The sequence below is a fragment of the Saccopteryx bilineata genome, chromosome 5 (assembly GCF_036850765.1).
Source record: "Saccopteryx bilineata isolate mSacBil1 chromosome 5, mSacBil1_pri_phased_curated, whole genome shotgun sequence".
In the NCBI taxonomy this organism is placed as follows: Eukaryota; Metazoa; Chordata; class Mammalia; order Chiroptera; family Emballonuridae; genus Saccopteryx; species Saccopteryx bilineata.
In genome coordinates, this window is record NC_089494.1 from 249,428,587 (window position 1) to 249,448,624 (window position 20,038).

General features: G+C 45.3%; 1 protein-coding gene across 5 annotated transcripts in view; it reads left to right on the forward strand.

Moving 5' to 3' along the window:
• The first annotated feature begins 223 nt into the window (after window positions 1-223).
• CCDC149 (coiled-coil domain containing 149) overlaps window positions 224-20,038 on the forward strand; it is a 107,328-nt gene continuing 87,513 nt past the window's right edge. For all 5 annotated transcript variants that reach the window (XM_066279954.1, XM_066279955.1, XM_066279956.1 and 2 more), the window contains exon 1: window positions 224-360. In XM_066279954.1, coding sequence (XP_066136051.1) covers window positions 313-360 — 48 coding nt within the window. In that variant the 5' untranslated portion in view covers window positions 224-312. The remainder of the gene's footprint in view (window positions 361-20,038) is intronic.

The following is a 20,038-nucleotide window of genomic DNA, read 5'->3' on the forward strand; positions in this document are numbered from 1 at the left end:
TACCCCGCGAGCCCGGGCGCGGGCCGGGGCCGGGGGCGGCGGGCGGCGTGGCCCCGGGGCCCGCCCGGCTCTGGCTGCGGCCCAGGCGGCCGCGGCTCCTCCTCCCCTTCCTCCCGCCGAGGCTGACGTGGAGGCGACAGCGCGGGCGGCCGCGGGAGGCGGCGGCGCAGCGGCTCGGAGGTGCGGGCCCTCGCGGGGCCGGTGGCGGCGGCGGTGGCGGCGCAGCAGGCGGCGGCGGCGGCGGCGGCGGCGGAGGAGGAGGAGGAGGAGGGCGGCATCCATGCAGCCCGCCCGCGCCCGCAGCAGGAGGCCATGAACGGCGACCGGACCGAGAGCGACTGGCAGGGGCTGGTGAGCGAGGTGAGGCCGAGGCGCCGGCCCGGCGGGATGGGCCGCGCTCCCGGGAGGGCGAAGCGCCAGCCCCGGGCCCGCGCTCCCGGGTGGGCGAGCCGGGGCGGGGACGCCCGCGGGGAGCGCACGGGTGGCCGCGGCGCCCGGCCCCCGCGCCGCCCTCCAGGTGCGCGCTTCCCGCACTCTCCTGTCTGTCCCGGTGCCACTTTCCTCCACGCCATCTGGTGCCGGCCTTTGGGGAGGGGCCTTCCCTCCGGCCGGGCTTGGCCCTGGATTGGAGAGAAGCCCGGGATCCGGCAGGAGAAGGAAGCCAAGCCCCACCTGCCTTCCAGTCACCGCTGTTTCGGAGCCAAGCGATTGGATGCCCGGGGATGAAGCGGAAAGGAGATGCCAGGGGGAAATCCGGGTCCTGGGGCAACACCCGGGCCAGGCGGCCTTGCCCGCAGCCGAGGTTCGGGTGGGGGAGGTCAGGACCCTCCGCAGCCTTCATTCATTCACTATGGAATTAAATCAACACGTGTTAGCTGTCGGCCTACCAAATGAAACACAGGTGCAAAAGTCATTCGCTCTGTGGAAGCAGAGACACCACGCCTCCCTAACTATTTTGTCACAAACACTCCTGGGCCCCTGGGTCAGTTTTTTGGTTTCCTATACAGTTTCCTTTCCAGTCCACCCTAAGAGTTTTTGGCTCGGGAAGGGCTGCCTGACTTCAGTAGGTGACAGAGATTGCTGATGTCTCCTCACAGGTAACTTGCTTCTCCTGACTTACCGTTATCTGTGAGGGTAGTTACCTGTGTCACCTAGCCAGCCTTACATCTACCGGAACTTCTCCCTTCTCTCCATCCTGAGAATGATCCTCCGTCCCCAAAGCCTACTGTGGGGCTTCTTTTCCTGCGCGCACGTGCGCAGTGGAATGGGTTGCTCTTTTCCTTCCCTCGTGGGGGTTGGAAGGGAAACCCTGTACTGACTTTCTCTTCTACACATTTTCTGAGCCTCCAGATCAGCCTAGTAACAGTACTTCATGTCCAGCGTGTGCAAAGCGTTGTATTTCTGAAGAGGAATGAGATGTCACAGCTTCTCCCATAGTTGAATTTGTTCACTCTTGGTCTAGTAGTTGAAAGCTTCTAAGTCCATAGGGCTCTGATACATTGTATTGCAGCCTGTTCTCATTTCGCCTCACTTCGAGGCTTTATGTCAAGGGGCAGATTCTCTGGGCATCTTTTCTCTTGGCCCATCAAAACTTATACACAGTAGTCGAGGAGGCTGAAGGTGGTTCTTCATTGAAGTCGTGTTGGACTCTGACATGGTAGCAGAATACTCAACGGATGCCCAGTAGGGGCCTGGTACGTCACTAGGTCCTGGGGATTCCGTGGTGGAGAAAGAACACTTTCTGCCACCAAAGGACTCCTGTAGCATACGTGTAGTTTGGGCGGGGCCTTCCTAAGCGATGTTAATACTAAAAGAATGCAAAAGAATGGAACGCGAAGGATGGAAAGCCAAAGGAAGAAGGAGCTCTGTCTTGTAATCCCGCAATCTCCCTGCGAGGCTGTATGTTTTATTTGGCTTTCTTCCAAGGGCCTACACACTGAGCACCATACGCAGCAGGTGCTCAGAAAATGCATGCAGGATAAGCTGAGAGCCAGGACTCGTCTCGCCTATCCCAGCTGTGTTTCTCCAGACGTATGCCTTCCACAGACACTCATTAAAGGCTTAGGATGTGGAAGGCACACAGCGAGGGCCTGGGAGGTGTGAAATGAATGCAACATGCTTCTCACCTTCACAGTAGCTAGCAGCTATTTCGGTATAAGGAAGAAATGATTTCTTATTTTACAGATCAGGAGACTGTGGCTCAGACAGGCTCAGGACCTTGCCCAGGGCCTCACATAGGGAGGGGCAGAGTTGAAACTCAGGGCTGTCTGACTCCAGAGTTGGGATCACGAGGCCACACTTTGTATTTTAATCATCTGTTCATCTGTTTGTATCTTCCACCCACTAGACAGTAGGTTTTCCAGGGGTGGGAACCATTTCTGCTTCATTTTTGACTCCTCAGCAACTGGATTAAATGTTTCTCAGAATATGGTCTACAGATCACTTACATCAGAGTTGTTTTAGAAGTAAAGAATCACTTTGCATTTGGGGGGGGGCAATGCAATATTTTGAGTCTTACCCTAAATGTACTGTAGTGGATTAAAATCTCTCTCTGTGCCCTCCAATGGATACATCTACCTAATGGTCTCCCCTCCACCCTCATGAGTGTGAACTTATTTGGAAATATGGTCTTTGCAAATGTAATCAAGTTTAGAATCTCAGGATGATATCATCCTAGATCTGGGTGATGTCCTTATAAGAGAAGATAGAGTTGAGACATAGAGACACAAGGGAAAAGGCTATGAGAAGACTGAGACACACCCAGAGGAAGGCCAGATGAAGATGGAGGCAGAAATGGGAGTGATGCAGCCACAAGCCAAGGAATGCCAGGGGTGGTCAGCAGCCCCCAGAAGCTGGAAGAAGCCTGGCACCCATTCTGCTTCAGAGCCTTCGAAATGAACCAGTCCTGCTGTCACCTTGGGTTTGGAATTCTGGCCAACCCAGCCATAAGAGAAGAAATTTCTGTTTCTTAAGACACTCAGTTTGTGGTCATTTGTTATGGCAACCACAGGAAACTAATACACACAGGGCATGAAAGTGCCTGGGGGGTACAGCTCCAGATCCACCTTTTCCACAAACTGAGCTAGCCAGGTGATTCCCCCGCTCACTCAAGTTCAGCTGGCCAGGTGCAGACTGTGCCGGGCGTGCAGAATTGGCTGGTACTCAGTCAGGTAGGATTTAAAGAAAAGTGTAGTCAGTGGCCAGTGGTCTTTCAAAGTGATTTTGGCTCCTAACCAAAGGTACTGCAGAAGTTGCCACCAGACATCTAACCTGGGCTGAATGGGCTTTTTGACACATGCACATCTATTTCTGCAGAAGTCCTGGCTTCTCCCTCCCACACGGGGTCCACACTCCAGAGCCCTTCCTGCCCAGAGCCCTGTGCTCTCTTTCAATCAGTTTGCTTCCTCAGCTTGCCTCTAGGAAGCAGTTTTCATTTAAAATGATTCTGCAGAGATCAGTTTTATTTTCATATTTTCAGTATAACAAGCTGAAATTACCGCCTTCTCGCAGGCCCTGGAGTAAACATGGCCACGCATGTGAAGGAGGCATGGCTGCTGTTCTATTTGGAAAATTAAATGTCTGTGGAGGGGGAAGTGTTCTCCTCATCACCACCTGAGGTGATCTTTCCAAATCAGGGGACAATTTTGAAATGCAGCCGTGCGGACAATCAATAACTTTTTTATTTCCAAGATAAAAATTCTGGTCATTGCTCAGCCTGCTGCCCTATGATAAATAAGGCCTAATTCAGTTTCCCTATTTGAATTTTGGTTAATTAATTAGATAGCACTCACTCTTGTATTCCTGGAGTGTGTTGTGTGCTGTCGCTGTGAGGCAGATAGAAGACAGTAAACCCTGGGCCTCTGCCCCAAGTGCAGCGACTAACTTTTGGAAGAGGGGTTGAAGAGGTTTGGAGTCTGGCTCGATGTCTAAGGTCATGGCTCTGGGTCTCGGTTGTTGACAGATCTGGGGTGGGGTGGGCTGGGGTGGGTGAGTCTTGGCTTTACCTCTTTCTTGAAGCAAATGATCAAAAATTCAGTCCAAAGTGGTTCAAGTCAGAGGAAATTCATAGGCTGATGTTGTGGGTTGAATTGTGTGCTCAAAAAGATGCATTCAAGTCCTAACCTCCCCCTGTATCTGTGATTGTCATTTTGTTTGGAAATAGTATCTTTGAAGATAAAATCAAGTTAAGGTGAAGTCATCAGAGTGGACTCCTAATCCAATGAGCAGCATTCTTATAATGAGAAGGGGGAAATTTGGACACAGAGATGCTCAAAGGGAAGACAAGGTGAAGTCACAGGGGAGAGAAGGTCCCTGTGACAGCAGAAACAGAGATTGGAGTTATGCAGCACAAAGCCAAGGCAGGCCACAATTGCTGGCCACCACCAGAAACCAGGAAGGGCAAGGAAGGGTCCTCTCCTAGAGCTTCATTAAGGAGCGTGGCCCTACTGACACCTTGGTTTTGGACTTCCAACTTCCAAGAATATCAGAGAATTAACTTCCGTTGTCTCAAGACACCAGTTTAGGTGCTTTGTTGTGGCAGCCCTAGCAAACTAATTCATCTGAAATGGCTAATAATTCCAAGATAGAGGTGGCTTGAACATAGCTGGATTCAGTACTCAAAAAGATGCACTCTCTCCATCTTTTGGGTCTGCATGTTGCCTGCCTTCAGTATCAGCCTCCCATCCCCGCAAGTTCAAGTCCAGAGGTGAAGTCAGACACTCTTGCTTAGTACATCCCATAAGATCCCAGGAGTTCCTCCATCTGAACTCACTGAGATCATTGGCTTTCCCTTGGGGAAATGGCTCTAGAGTCTAATAATCTGATTGTCTGAGGCCTGGAGTTGTGCATGAGGCCCCGCCCAGACCACATGGCCTGAGAGCATCCTGGGACATTGGAGGCTATTGAACAGGAGAAGGACAGTGGATGTTGAGAGAATCACCACACTATGCAACTTCCCTGAGTGTTTTATTTCCTCATCTTTAGATAGGATAATAAAGCGCTTACCTCATAGGTGCTATAATTGTGAGGCTGAACTGAAACAGTCCTTGTTAGTGCTTAGCTCTCTGCCTGGTAGCAAGTGTCTAGTGACCACTGTTACAATAAGGATGGACCTCAGAGCACAAACTCAGATCTTCACAAAGTAAAAACTTCTTTATTTGGCTATTACTCTTTCATTTTCCTTACGAGTTCCCACTGTGAGGGTGATGGAAATGTAATCTGGACTGAGTCATGCCTCTCCATCTCCTTGCACTTGTATTTAAATTCTAGGGGCCTAAGGGGCACTCAGCCCTTGGCAGGGCCGAAGGGGTGGAGGGCTACCTTTTTTTTTTTTTTTTGTATTTTTCTGAAGCTGGAAATGGGGAGAGACAATCAGACAGACTCCTGCATGCGCCTGACCGGGATCCACCCGGCACGCCCACCAGGGGGTGATGCTCTGCCCACCAGGGGCGACGCTCTGCCCCTCTGGGGTGTCGCTATGTTGCGACCAGAGCTAATCTAGCGCCTGAGGCAGAGGCCACAGAGCCATCCCCAGCGCCCAGGCCATCTTTGCTCCAATGGAGCCTTGGCTGCAGGAGGGGAAGAGAGAGACAGAGAGGAAGGAGGGGGTGGGGTGGAGAAGCAGATGGGCGCCTCTCCGGTGTGCCCTGGCCGGGAATCGAACCCGGGACTTCTGGACGCCAGGCCGACGCTCTACCACTGAGCCAACCGGCCAGGGCCTACATTTCTTTAGCCACACGCCACATCTTAGCCGAATATCTGGTCACTGGACATCACTGTTGTGTCCTTCCTTGCTCTCCTTTCAGGCCCCTCTGGCCCTCTGGATATCTGTACCACACCCATGTGACTGCCTGAACGAAGAGCAAGTTGGTATCGTGCTCTTTCACTGCTCTGGGCATGGAGGACTTTGCTCTTTTGCCCAAGGTTGGGGCAAGGTCATATTCTGCTGCCCCCAAATCACTCCTGAGCTGAGGAGACCTTTGAGAAACTATTATGACACTTTCCGGATAGACGCACCATATAATAGCAGGCTGGGTCCTGGGGTCTTGGGATTATTTTATACTTCCTAAGAAAGAAGGGTATATTTGTTAGGGAAAAGTCCAACTCACTATAGCAAAGATTCCTGCCTCTCCCCAGTATAGTGTTTTAAATCAGGAAGGTATGTAGCTGCCTTTCAGGGCGCTGTGTGGTGGCCCAGGCTGGGAGAGCCACACTGCTCCAGGTGTCATTTAAGAACTCAGGTTGTGCTCTGTCTCGTTGCTTCACTGTGTCTTCGGGGTTGGTCCTTGGTGGTATGGTTAAAGCTGCGTTGTTGCTGTGGTTTTGTCCCAGCCTGTGGGAGGAGGTTACAGGGGATGGGGTGGGGGAGAAGTGCAGAGCAAGTGGCTTTCTTTTAATTAGGGATGACTTGAGAACTGTACAGATCACTTCTGCTTACATCCCACTGGTCTGAGCACAGCCATGTGGCCATTGTTAGCTGCAAGGGAGGCTGGGAAGGCGATCTTTGGCTGGATGTGCCCAGCTTAAACTGGGGAGAGTTCTTATCACTACCCAAAGTGATCTTTCAAAATATAGGGGGGGGGTAAAATGTAAGTAGGGTATATAGGACACAAAGAACTCAGAAGAGAAAAAAAGGATCAATTAGACTTTATCAAAATTTAAAATTTCTGGGATTTTTTTAAAAAAAGATTCTGTTAAGAAAATGAAAAAGAGAAGCCATAGACTGAAAGAACATGCGTGCAGAACACATAGCATGTATCCAGAATATATAGAACTCTCACAACTTAATAACAAGAAAACAAGCAACTTAATTTTTAAAATGAGCCAAAAAAGTTAATGGGAAACTGTACTCAAGAAGAGATCTGGTTGGCAAATAAGCATATGAACAAGATACTCAACATTGTCAGTCATTCAGGAAATGTAAACAAAAACTACAATAATATGCCACAACACACCTGTTACAATGGGAAAAAACCCAACAAATCAAACAGGGATACACCAAGGCTAAGAAGGGCAAGGCACCATTGGAAGTCTCATATGTTGCTGGAGGGACATAAAATGGTGTAACCACTTTTAAGAACAGTTTTGCAGTTTCTCATAAAGTCAAACAATCCAGCAATCCTGTTCCTAGGTATTTACCCAGGAGAAATGAAGGCACATGTCCATACAAAAACTTGTATGTGAATGTTTATAGCAGTCCTATTTATAATTGCTGAAAACTGGAAAGCACCCCAATGTCCATGAACTGGTGAACAGATAAGCTGTGCTACGTACATCCTTTAACCCAGTGGTCCCCAACTCCCGGGCCTCCTGGTACCAGCTGTGGGCCATTTGGTACCGGTCTGCAGAGAAAGAATAAATAACTTACATTATTTCTGTTTTATTTATATTTAAGTCTGAATGATGTTTTATTTTTAAAAAATGACCAGATTCCCTCTGTTACATCCGTCTAAGACTCACTCTTGACGCTTGTCTCGTAAGTTCGACAATTATATTTAAAAATACCACAGTTTTTATGCCGGTCACATAATTTTATTTTGTGCATTTATCCGTCCCACCCTAAAGGCCGGTCCGTGAAAATATTTTCTGACATTAAACCGGTCCGTGGCCCAAAAAAGGTTGGGGACCACTGCTTTAACAGAATCCTGCTCAGTGTTAAGATGGCACAGACTACTGATCCATGCAAATAGATGATGGATGAATCTTTTTTTTTTTTTTACAGCATTGTTTTTTTATTTTATTTTATTTTTAAAAATTTAATGTAGTGACATTGATAAATCAGGGTACATATGTTGAGAGAAAACATCTCCAGATTATTTTGACATTTGATTGTGCTGCATACCCCTCCCCCAAAGTCAAATTGTCTTTTGTCACCTTCTATCTGGTTTTCTTTGTGCCTCTCCCTTCTCCCACCCCCTCTCTCCTTCCTTGCCCCATCTCCCCTCCCCCCACCCCCACCCCCATTGCCATCACATTCTTGTTCATGTCTCTGAGTCTCATTTTTATGTCCCATCTATGTATGGATTCGTATAGTTCTTAGTTTTTTCTGATTTACTTATTTCACTTCGTATAATGTTATCAAGGTCCATCCATGTTATTGTAAATGATCCGATGTCATCATTTCTTATGGCTGAGTAGTATTCCATAGTATATATGTACCAAAGCTTTTTAATCCACTCGTCCTCTGATGGACACTTAGGCTGTTTCCAGATCTTCGCTATTGTGAACAATGCTGCCACAAACATGCGGGTACATTTCTCCTTTTGGAGCCATTCTATAGTTTCTTGGGGTATATTCCTAAAAGTGGGATAGCTGGGTCAAAAGGCAGTTCGATTTTCAATGTTTTGAGGAATCTCCATACTGTTTTCCACAGTGGCTGCACCAGTCTGCATTCCCACCAGCAGTGCAGGAGGGTTCCCTTTTCTCCACATCCTTGCCAGCACTTATTCTGTATTGTTTTGTTGATGTGCGCCATTCTGGCTGGTGTGAGGTGATATCTCATTGTGGTTTTAAATTTCATTTCTCTAATGATTATTGATGTTGAGCATTTTTTCATATGCCTATTGGCCATCTGTATGTCCTCTTTGGAGAAGTGTCTATTCATTTCTTTAGCCCATTTTTTGATTGGATTGTTTGTCTTCCTGGTGTTGAGATTTACAAGTTCTTTATAAATTTTGGTTATTAACCCCTTATCAGACATATTGTCAAATATGTTCTCCCATTGTGTAGTTTGTCTTTTTATTCTGTTCTTATTGTCTTTAGCTGTGCAAAAGCTTTTTAGTTTGATATAGTCCCATTTGTTTATCCTGTCTTTTATTTCACTTCCCCGTGGAGATAAATCAGCAAATATATTGCTGTGAGAGATGTCGGAGAGCTTACTGCCTATGTTTCCTTCTAAGATGCTTATGGTTTCATGGCCTACATTTAAGTCTTTTATCCATTTTGAGTTTATTTTTGTGAGTGGTATAAGCTGGTGATCTAGTTTCATTTTTTTGCAGATAGCTGTCCAATTTTCCCAACACCATTTGTTAAAGAGGCTGTCTTTACTCCATTGTATTTCCTTTGTCAAATATCAGTTGTCCATAGAGCTGTGGGTTTATTTCTGGGTTCTCTGTTCTGTTCCATTGATCTATATGCCTGTTCTTATGCCAGTACCAGACTGTTTTGAGTACAGTGGCCTTGTAGTATAACTTGATTTCAGGAAGTGTGATACCTCCCACTTTCTTCTTCATTTTCAAGATTGCTGAGGCTATTCGTGTCCTTTTTTGGTTCCATATAAATTTTTGGAATATGTGATCTATATCTTTGAAGTATGTCATTGGTATTTTAATTGGAATTGCATTGAATTTATAGATTGCTTTGGGTAATATAGACATTTTAATGATGTTTATTCTTCCTAACCATGAGCACAGTATATGCTTCCACTTGTTTGTATCTTCCTTGATTTCTTTTATCAATGCTTTGTAATTTTCCGAGTACAAGTCTTTAGTCTCCTTGGTTAAGTTTACTCCTAGGTACTTTATTTTTTTGGTTGTAATAGTGAAAGGGATTGTTTCCTTAATTTCTCTTTCTGACTGTTTATTGTTGGTGTATAAAAATGCCTCTGATTTCTGAGTATTGATTTTATATCCTGCCACTTTGCTGAATTCATTTATCAGGTCCAGTAGTTTTTTGACTGAGACTTTAGGGTTTTCTATATATAATATCATATCATCTGCAAATGATAGTTTTACTTCTTTTTTTCCAACTTGAATGCCTTTTATTTCTTCTTCTTGTCTAATTGCTGTGGCTAGGACTTCCAGGACTATGTTAAATAAAAGTGGTGAAAGGGGGCACCCCTGCTTTGTTCCTGATCTTAAGGGTATTGCTTTTAATTTTTGCCCATTGAGTATGATGTTGGCTGTGGGTTTTTCATAGATGGCTTTTATCATGTTGAGGTATGTTCCCTGTATTCCCACTTTGCTGAGAGTTTTGATCATAAATGGGTGCTGGATTTTATCAAATGCTTTTTCTGCATCTATTGAAATTATTATATGGTTTTTCTCCTTCTTTTTGTTTATGTGATGAATCACATTGATTGATTTATGAATATTGTACCAGCCTTGCCTCCCCAGAATAAATCCCACTTGATCATGGTGTATGATTTTTTCCATATATTGTTGGATCCGGTTTGCTAATATTTTGTTGAGGATTTTAGCATCTATATTCATCAGAGATATTGATCTATAATTTTCTTTCTTTGTGTTGTCTTTGCCTGGTTTTGGAATCAGAATTATGCTCGCCTCGTAAAAGGAGCTTGGAAGTCTTCCTTTCTCTTGAATTTTTTGAAATAGTTTGAGAAGGATAGGAGTTAGTTCTTCTTTGAATATTTGGTAGAATTCAGTTGTGAAGCCATCAGACCCTGGACTTTTCTTTGTTGGGAGTTTTTTGATAACTGTTTCGATCTCATTTGGTGTAATCGGTCTGTTTAGGTTTTCTGATTCTTCCAGATTGATTTTTGGAAGATTGTATGTTTCAAGGAATTTGTCCATTTCATCTAGGTCTTCTAGTTTCTTGGCATAGTTCTTCATAGTATTTTCTTACAATATTTTGTATTTCTGTTGTGTCAGTTGTTATTTCTCCACTTTCATTTCTAATTTTATTTATTTGAGTCCTCTCTCTCTTTTTCTTGGTGATTCTAGTTAAAGGTTCATCAATCTTGTTTACCTTTTCAAAGAACCAGCTCCTAGTTTCATTGATCCTCTGTATTGTTTCTTTAGCCTCTATGCCATTTATTTCTGCTCTGATCTTTATTATTTCCTTCCTTCTACTACATTTAGGCTTTACTTGCTGTTCTTTTTCTAGTTCTTTTAGATGCAGGGTTAAGTTGTTTATTTGAGCTTTTTCTAGCTTCTGAAAGTGTGCCTGTAGTGCTATGAACTTCCCGCTAAGTACTGCTTTCGCTGTGTCCCATAAATTTAAAGTTATTGTATGCTCATTGTCATTCGTTTCTAGGAATTTTTTTATTTCTTCTTTGATCTCATTTTTAATTCATTCATTATTTAACAACCTGCTATTTAGTTTCCATGTGTTTGAGAATTTTTGAGCTTTTCTGTTGTGGTTCATTTCTAGTTTCATGTCGTGATCGGAGAAAGTGCTTGATATGATTTCAATCTTCTTATATTTGTTGAGACCACTTTTGTGCCCTAACATGTGGTCTATCCTAGGGAATGTATCATGAGCACTTGAAAAGAATGTATATTCTGCTGCTTTAGGGTGAAAGGTTCTGAAGATATCTATTAAATCGAGTTGATCTAGTGTTTCCAATAAGTCTGCTGTTTCTTTGTTAATTTTCTTTCTTGAGGATCTATCTAGTGATGTTAGTGGGGTATTGAAATCCCCTGCTATTATAGTATTGCTGTTGATCTCGCCCTTTAAATCCATCAAAGTCTGCTTTATATATTTAGGTACTCCTATATTAGGTGCATAGATATTTATAATAGTTATATCTTCCTGTTGGATTACTCTCTTTATCATTATGTAGTGGCCTTCTTTATCTCTTACTATATCCTTTGTTTTAAAGTCCAATTTGTATGATAAAAGTATTGCTACCCCAGCTTTTTTTTCATTTCCATTTGCATGAAATGTTTTTTTCCATCCTTTTACCTTCAATCTATGTGTATCTTTTGTTCTAATTTGTTCTAAGGTGTGTCTCTTGTAGACAGCATATGTACGGGTCCTGTTTTCTTATCCACGCAGCTACCCTATGTCTTTTGATTGGATCGTTTAATCCATTTACTTTTAAGGTTATTATTGACATGTAGTTGTTTATTGCCATTTTATTCTTTAAAGCTGTATTCCATTTTTGCTATATTCTTTTCCCACTTTGATCTATTTACAACAGGCCCCTTAACATTTCCTGCAGCATTGGTTTAGTTGTAATGAATTTCTTGAGTTGTTTTTTGTCTGGGAAGCTTTTTATTTCTCCTTCGATTTTAAATAATAGCCTTGTTGGATAAAGTAGTCTTGGTTGTAGGTTCTTGTTCTGCATTACTTTGAGTATTTCTTGCCATTCCCTTCTGGCCTCAAGTGTTTCTGTTGAGAAGTTGGATGTCATCCTTATGGGGGCTCCTTTGTAGGTGATAGCTTTTTTTTCTCTTGCAGCTTTTAATATTTTCTCTTTATTGCTTAGCTTTGGTATTTTAATTATGATGTGTCTTGGTGTAGGTCTCTTTGGGTTTCTCTTTAATGGAGTCCTCTGTGCTTCTTGAATTTGTGAGAGTTTCTCCTGCATTAATTTAGGGAAGTTTTCAGCTCTGATATGATTGAACAAAGTCTCTATTCCTTGTTCTTTTTCTTCTTCTTCAGGAATCCCTATGATGCAGATGTTATTTCTCTTCATGTTGTCACAGAGCTCTCTAAGAGTTTCCTCAGACTTTTTGAGTCTCTTTTCTTTTTTCTTCTCTGCTTTCATGCCTTCATTCCAGTTGTCCTCCAACTCGCTGATTCGATCCTCAGCTCTATCTATCTTGTTTTTAATTCCTTCCATTTTGGTCTTTATTTCTGATATTGTATTTGTCATCTCCGACTGATTCTTTTTTATACTTGCTATTTCTTTATTTAGGTGTTCATAATGACCATCCATTGTTGTTCTAAGATCCCTAAGCATCCTTACAATCATTATTTTGAACTCTGCATCTGGAAGTTTGATTATTTCCATATCACTCAGTTCATCTCCTGAAGGTGTCTCTTGTGGTTTCATTTGGATTGTACTTTTTTGTCTTCTCATTGTGTCTGTGTTTGGGTGTTTTGCTTATAGAGCTGGTTGAGTCTAGGTTTGGTGTTGTCTGCCTCCAGTTTTCATTTGTATTATTTCTAGGTCTTCTTGGGTTGGTATCAGCTATTATTTGTAATCCACTTTTGGATTTGGGCCGCTTTGAAGTCTTGATTTGTTTGTTTTCTTAACAGGTGATAGTCTTGTTTACTGATCTCAGCAGGGGGCTTCCTTGAAACTGGATCCAGGAATGCAATGGGTGTAACCTGAGACTCTGAAGGCCTCTTTTACCAACTAATCTCTCTGGGGGCAGGGTGTTTTCTCAGCTTCAGTAGGGGGAGGTGTATCTCAGATCTCCATGGAGACCTGAGTTACTGCCCCTCCTCCCCACTTCTTGTTTTCAGCTGGGTCTTGTTGCGCTGATTGGAGCTGGAGAGATGTCTGGAGATCTCTGATCCAGAAGCAATTCAGTACTGTTTTGTGGGGAAGGATCAGTCCCTCCCCTGGCTATGGCCGCCTCCAGCACGAATGAGTCAGCTTTATTTTTAGGTCGTCTCCTGCATTCCTTAGCCCCTCACAGTCTGTCCCTCTCTCTTTCCTTTCCACTTGGGAGATAAGCTGGTCCTTTTAACACACCTCGCTCCCTGGTCGCCAGGCAAGCGGCTGTGAGCAGTACCTTCTGCTCTTTTCCCTGGGGTGAGATCCCCTCTGGGCTCTCAGCCTCACCCCCCCTCCGTTCCTGTAAGCAGGGGAGATTCAGGCGTTCTCTACCAGGTTTGTTGTGGCTTCTTCTTTGCTCCTTGGTTTTTGAGAGCTGTTCTTGTAGTCCAGAGTTGGTTTTTCACACTGATTTTTTCTAAATTGATTTGTATTCCAGTTTGGTGGTGAGAGCTGGTCGTCTGTGCATCCATCTACTCTGTTGCCATCTTCTGTCTCCGATGATGGATGAGTCTTAAAAGCATTTGGCAACTGAAAGGAGCCAGGGTCTCAAATGTATCTACTATAAGATTCCATTTATATGAAATTCTTGAAAAGTCAGAACCAAAAAGACAAAAACCAGATCACTCTTTGCGAGAGCCCGGGAGTGGGGGGAGCAGTTTGACTGCAGAAGAACACACAGGAACTTTTTGGAGTGGTGGGCATTGTCTGTGCCTTGATTGTGGGGATGACTGTGAGACTGTAGAAGGTTATGAAAATTCACAGAACAGGTGAATTTTTCTCTGTGTAAATTATGCCTCTAAGTTATATAGAAAAATATCAATTATAAAAGGGGGGAAATGGATATTCAAGACAACTATCACTATAGGAACTTTACTCCTTACCTCTCTAATTCCTCAACTTACCATGTTTCCATCACAATTAGCCATATCCCCCCACTTCAGTCCTCCAGTCCCTATTACGTCCTCCCCATCCCAGGCTGACTGGACAAAACTCAGTGTTTATTTATTTATAGAGATTCATTGAGTTCTCCTTTCTTGCCCTTTTTGCAATTTTGAGATCTTTTCTAGTCTTTGTGTCTGTCGGGGGGGGGGGAGGGGTAGTCATGGGGAAAGGAGCTGCCAGGAGACTCTTCTAGGCCCTGATATTTTAAGGACTGGGCTTTCAACTGACAAGCCAGTTAACTGTGTTCTGATAGGTGCTCCCCTCCTTGGAACACAAAGGCAGAATGTCTGGCTTTTCAAAGGGGCCAGGTGTATGTAGGGATTACAGGAAATGGAGGCCAGGTGGATAGATAAGGTTTCCATTAATATTTCAAAATATTGTTTAGCCCTGGCTGGTTGGCTCAGCGGTAGAGCGTCGGCCTGGCGTGCGGGGGACCCGGGTTCTATTCCCGGCCAGGGCACATAGAAGAAGCACCCATTTGCTTCTCCACTCCCCCCTTCCTTCCTCTCTGTCTCTCTCTTCCCCTCCCGCAGCCAAGGCTCCATTGGAGCAAAGATGGCCCGGGTGCTGGGGATGGCTCCTTGGCCTCTGCCCCTGGCGCTAGAGTGGCTCTGGTCGCGGCAGAGCGACACCCCAGAGGGGCAGAGCATCGCCCCCTGGTGGGCAGAGCGTCGCCCCTGGTGGGCGTGCCGGGTGGATCCCAGTCGGGTGCATGCGGGAGTCTGTCTGACTGTCTCTCCCTGTTTCCAGCTTCAGAAAAAAATAAAATAAAAATATTGTTTATATTAATAATATTACAATTAAATGAAAAACAGTGCATAATATAGTGACCAAAACATTTTAGACATGTACACAGGCAGTTGGTGAGACTTTATGAAATAGGGAAATGCTTCTTAGAAGAAGTGGCGCTTAAATTGGGTCCTTCCCCTTTGGCTGAAGAGGACATGGACAATCATGACAGGAAACGAGTGTGAACCCTGAGCAGGTGGATGACCTTTGAGGAAATGCACCAGATAAAGACAGAAGCTAGTGGATTAAGGTATAGCGGACATTAAAGTTGTCTAGCCAGGTTGGACCAGATGGTGAATGACTTTAAAGCAAGACAATAGGGTACCTGGTAACAGAGAGGCACTGGTTGCTATTCTAGCTGGAGTCCAAGGTGATGGAAAGACTTGGAATAGATTTGTTTCCACTGAACTCCACAATCACTGAGACCTGATCATCTGCAAGCCTTTATTTACAAAATAGAGACAAACTTGGTAACTTTGCCGGGAATCAGGGAAAGAAAAGTGAAGATGAGAGATCAGTAATCGAGTTTTTTCTGTCACCATCAACGTTCCCTAATATTCTAGTTGCACCTGTGTCATCCCACTTATCATTGGGTTTTCTCACTAACCTCGGACTTGTCTCTCTCACCACTGGACCCAAAAGATCTAGAACTCTTTGAAAGTGATCTTAATACTTAATACTTTTTGAAAGTGATCTTAAGTTGTGATCTTAGCACTTAGCAGTGTACCTTGCCCTTTGTGGGTACTCCATGAATGCAGGCTATACGAATGCTTGGATGTTTGAATGCGTGAAGTAGATACAGCATCGGTGGGAATAGAGAAAATGGTATGGCAATGAGAAAGATTGTAAGGATGGCCCCTACAGGAATTCATAGCCAATTAGATTGGGAATATGGAATAGAATGAGTCCGAGATGACTCTTGACTGGTACAATAGAAGGTTTGGGGGTGATGGAGTCTGCCGTGAGGAGGCCGAGTTCTGTTTAGAACTCTGCATTGTTCAGTTTCCTGGGAGCGCTGGAACTCTTATGAGGCGGGCTTCGTCCTTGCTGGGAGCATTTTTGATGAGCCGCTCTCTTCACAGAGGCAGGCTAATTTCAGAGTAAGTTCATTAAAAGTAGCACATAGGGGACAGTGAACACAGCTGCTATTTTTAACTGATGGGGTTTGTGTTCTCTCCTGGACAGAGAAATTTGCATATGTGCTTCCAAAATGGACAATTTCTACTCCTATTATGTTAAAAATTAATTTACTGACTCTCACATTGAATAAAATAATTGGCTGAAGATTAGAAGAGGACTTTGGCTAGTCCCCAGAGTAAATGACATTTCTCACTCACTGCCTGGTTTTCCACCAACAAAACCATACTGGGACTTTGGGTACCTCATGGCCAAGGGCTGTGTCTGTCACCCATCAGGGAAAACCGCACCAGTGGTAGGGGATGCCTGGTCCCCAGGGAACATGGACCTTTGATTAATTCTTTATTTTGAAGTCTTCCTGTTTTCATTTTACCTCTTCTAGTCTACTTCTGTGTCCATTATTTTATGTTATTTTAGTGTAACATCTTTTTTTCCCCAAGAAATTGTTTTCAAGTGTTTATTTTAATAGGTTCAGAACAAAATGTAATCATTATAATTTAATAAATACAAAATTAAGAGAAAACAAAACATCTGAGGAAAATAATTACAATACTCAGATGATGAATTAAAAGACATTGGAAAAGAGTACTTGTTGAAATAGTGAATGCTTTATAGAATATTAACTAGATTATTAAAAGTTTAAAAACCTACTCTGTTTTATGTAATAGCTAAAAGCAGTGGCATCTGATCTGATGAGGAATTGTCAAGTAGCTGTAAGCAATGATTAAGCTTCCTACGGGACTGATTTGGAGAAAACCAGGTTTTAAAGCACCAACATATCTTAATTATGTTCGGGTTATCAGATATTCTTCAAGCCAGTCCACTCTCTATACCACTAACCTATAGAGCCACCTTATAAAAAAACAAAACACTTTCCACCAGGGTCTCTTATGCAACAGTGTTCCATGGGTATTCAAGGCGCTCCTCAAACTGTCCGTGGCCTTTCTAGCCTGTGTCTCATTGCTCCCCTCATATATTGACTGCTCCGGCCAAACTGATCCGCCATGCATTCCAGTCTCCACCTTATTTTTATGCCTTGACCCTGTGCAAGTGGGCTTTCCACTTCTTCCTGGCCACTGCCTCTACCAGTCTTTAGAGATGGAATAGAAGACCACATCTCTCCTAAAATCACCCAAGTTTGATGTGACCTCTTCATTAGGTTGTCTCATGTAGCTCCGGTTAAACCACTTCTGCAGCACTGACGCGCCTCCTTGGAAAGGCCTCTCTGTGTGCATCTCAACTCCGGCACAAGTTAGTGAGCTCCAGGGAGACCGGCCTGGGACCAGCTGGGTCCAGTAGGAAACAGGGATTCTAGAATGATGAGCTTCATGTGATGATTCAAGAGAAGCGGGATGTGACTAAGGATACTGAATAGCATCCCAGAACCGACCTGGTTCTGGCCCATTTGCAGGGCTTCTCCTTCCACTTTACATCTGAACTTATGGAAAGAGACTTATGGATGTGTCTATTAGCTATATAAGGCGCTAGGGTCCTGAGTGTGGCCTTCATCATGGAAGTGGCCGATGAGGTGATTGTACCCTTTGAGTGGAGGAGAAGTTGCCTGCATAGGTTGGGAAGGTAACTTCTCTGCCAAGAGTGTATGTGAGGGGCTGGACGGGCATGAGGAGCGAGCAGGACACGGGAGCCCACCTGTACCTGCACTTCTGTCCCCTTGCTCTCATCCACTCTCATCCCATGTGAGCCAGCCTTCCAACCCTTCTCTCCTCCTGATGATGCTTTTGCCAAACCACCCAAGACCAGCCTCTTATTTGCCGCTCCCTGTGGTCTTTCTTCAGGCCTCAACCTACTTGACGCCTGGCTGTGCGGCCTCTGACACTCCACTATTCTTTCCCTACGTGCTGGGCTTCTGCCTCCCTCCATGTGGCCACTGGAGATGTCCCCCAGTCACCTCACACTCGGCGTGTCCTGCACACGATGCAACCTCCCTCTGCCTCTGCCTTTCTGATCTTTCCTTCTTCTAACCCCTCTCAATTAATGACAGCACTGTGTCTTTTTTGGCTCTTCTTCCCAGCTTCCCTCGCCCACCAGTTTAATCATCATCAAGGCCCATGGTTTCTCTTTTTGTCCAAGCCCTAAATCAGGGCTCCATGTCGCCATGCTCACTATCCCACCATGGCCCGGGTTCTCATCCATCCTCCCCAGAATATTTACAGCATCCTCCAAGAGCTTCTTTCCTCCACGCGGTTACTGAGTTGTCGTTCCAAGCACCAAAATGATTTACTGCTCCTCTGCCTAACGTCCTCTGATGGCCTTTCAGGGCCTGCAGAGTGAAAGCCAGTCCTTCAGTTGGTCTCGAAGGGCTCTGCCCTCTCCTCATCCCTAGTCGCTCCCCCATATACCCAATGCCCACAGTCTTCCCCAATCTCTATAGAACTCCTGACTGGTACCGGCTTGTTCCATACCCTGAGTCACCTCTAAGCCTTTGCCTATGTCCAAAGGTGACCTTCTGCTTTAATGTAGCCCAGCTCAAATATCATGACTTCCACTTGGGTTTCCTACCTTTCTTGGGCCTTAAGAGGTTGGGAAGTAGATGGTATATTTCAGTTGGGAAAATGGTGTGGGGTTTGTTGGCAGAATAAGAAGGCAAGGTAATGGGGTTCCTGAGAATGGGGGACCCTCAGAGAGGTGGGTGGGTGGTCACCAATGTCTACTAGCCCAATGCCAGGCAAATGATACCTGGCAGGCACTTATTGAGGAAGGAAGAAGGGAAAGGGGGAATAACAAAAAGGAAAGTGGAAAAGAAAGGCATTTCCGACGTTATCTCTGAAGCCATGCCTGCTTACCTGTTGGTATGTTCCACTTGCTACCAAGGAGCAGGAGTGGGTGTCCACATGGCCCCAGTAGACGCCCTGGCGCAGGCTCAGTGGGCCACGGGTTATCAAGCTCTGCCACTAAGTAGCTACATGGTCTTGGGCAAATCTCCTGACTTCTCCAAGCCTTAATTTCTCTGGACTTATACAGTCAGGAAAACCATATCTGCTTTGTGTGTCTCATTTAAGATGAGCCTTAAGTGTGGCGATGCAAAAATGTGTTTTAAAGTTACCGACCCTCTACAGCCAAGGTAGCGGTCCTGTCCTTGCTTGGGCTTTAAGGAAACCTTTCCCAGACCTTCTGAGATGCTTCTACAGAGAGAGGTGATGTGTCAGCTGCCAGCTGTCAAGATGATGTCATTGAAAATTCATATCGATGGGGCACAGACTGACTTATCTGCTGGCTCTGCCCTCTGCGGACCCCACGACCAAGGCGATATTGGAGGTGGCAGGGATGGGGCTCCCTTCCTCTAGCCAGTGCCAATTTGCTTTTTAATTTGCTCCAGGCTGGTGAGTTCTGTCAGGGTCATTCTGTCGCCTTTTCTTCTTTCCCGACAGTCTCCGGCGTTGCCAGACCTTTCAGCATGATTGTAGCTGTCCCGTCTATTTCCGATGCACCTTCCGGTCCCACGGCCTCCTCGGTGCTCCTCCGAGTCACTTTCTGACACCATGCCCCTCTTCCTGTCCCCTGGTCCGATCGCCTGCCCAAAGGGGTGGCCCTTTCCTGTTTGTCCCCCTCTCTGACCACTGCACTTTCTCTGCCTGTTGGAGTCTTGAATAAGCCTCCTATTAAGCTGATGGCGGTGCTCAGAAAAGACACAGCACTACCAGTAACCCCTCTCCCCACTGGGTGTTTGCAGGCGCCTCCATCCTCCTTCCTGCCTCCTGCATCTCCTACCTTCCCATCCCACCGGTGAAACTCTGGTCCTGACCCTTCCTTGCTCGAAGACCTCCGTAGCTCCTATTGGCTCACACCTTGGTTCGGACTCTGTTGTCATTTAAGGCCTTGATTACTTTCACCGAAACCAAATGTTCCAGCCTTGGTTTGTATTTCTCCTTTTCACGTGTCCGGTGCTCCTGGCAAACAGAGCCACTTCGGGTTTCCACACACCTGGCCTCAACTCAGGCCGTGCCCTCTGCCGGGAAC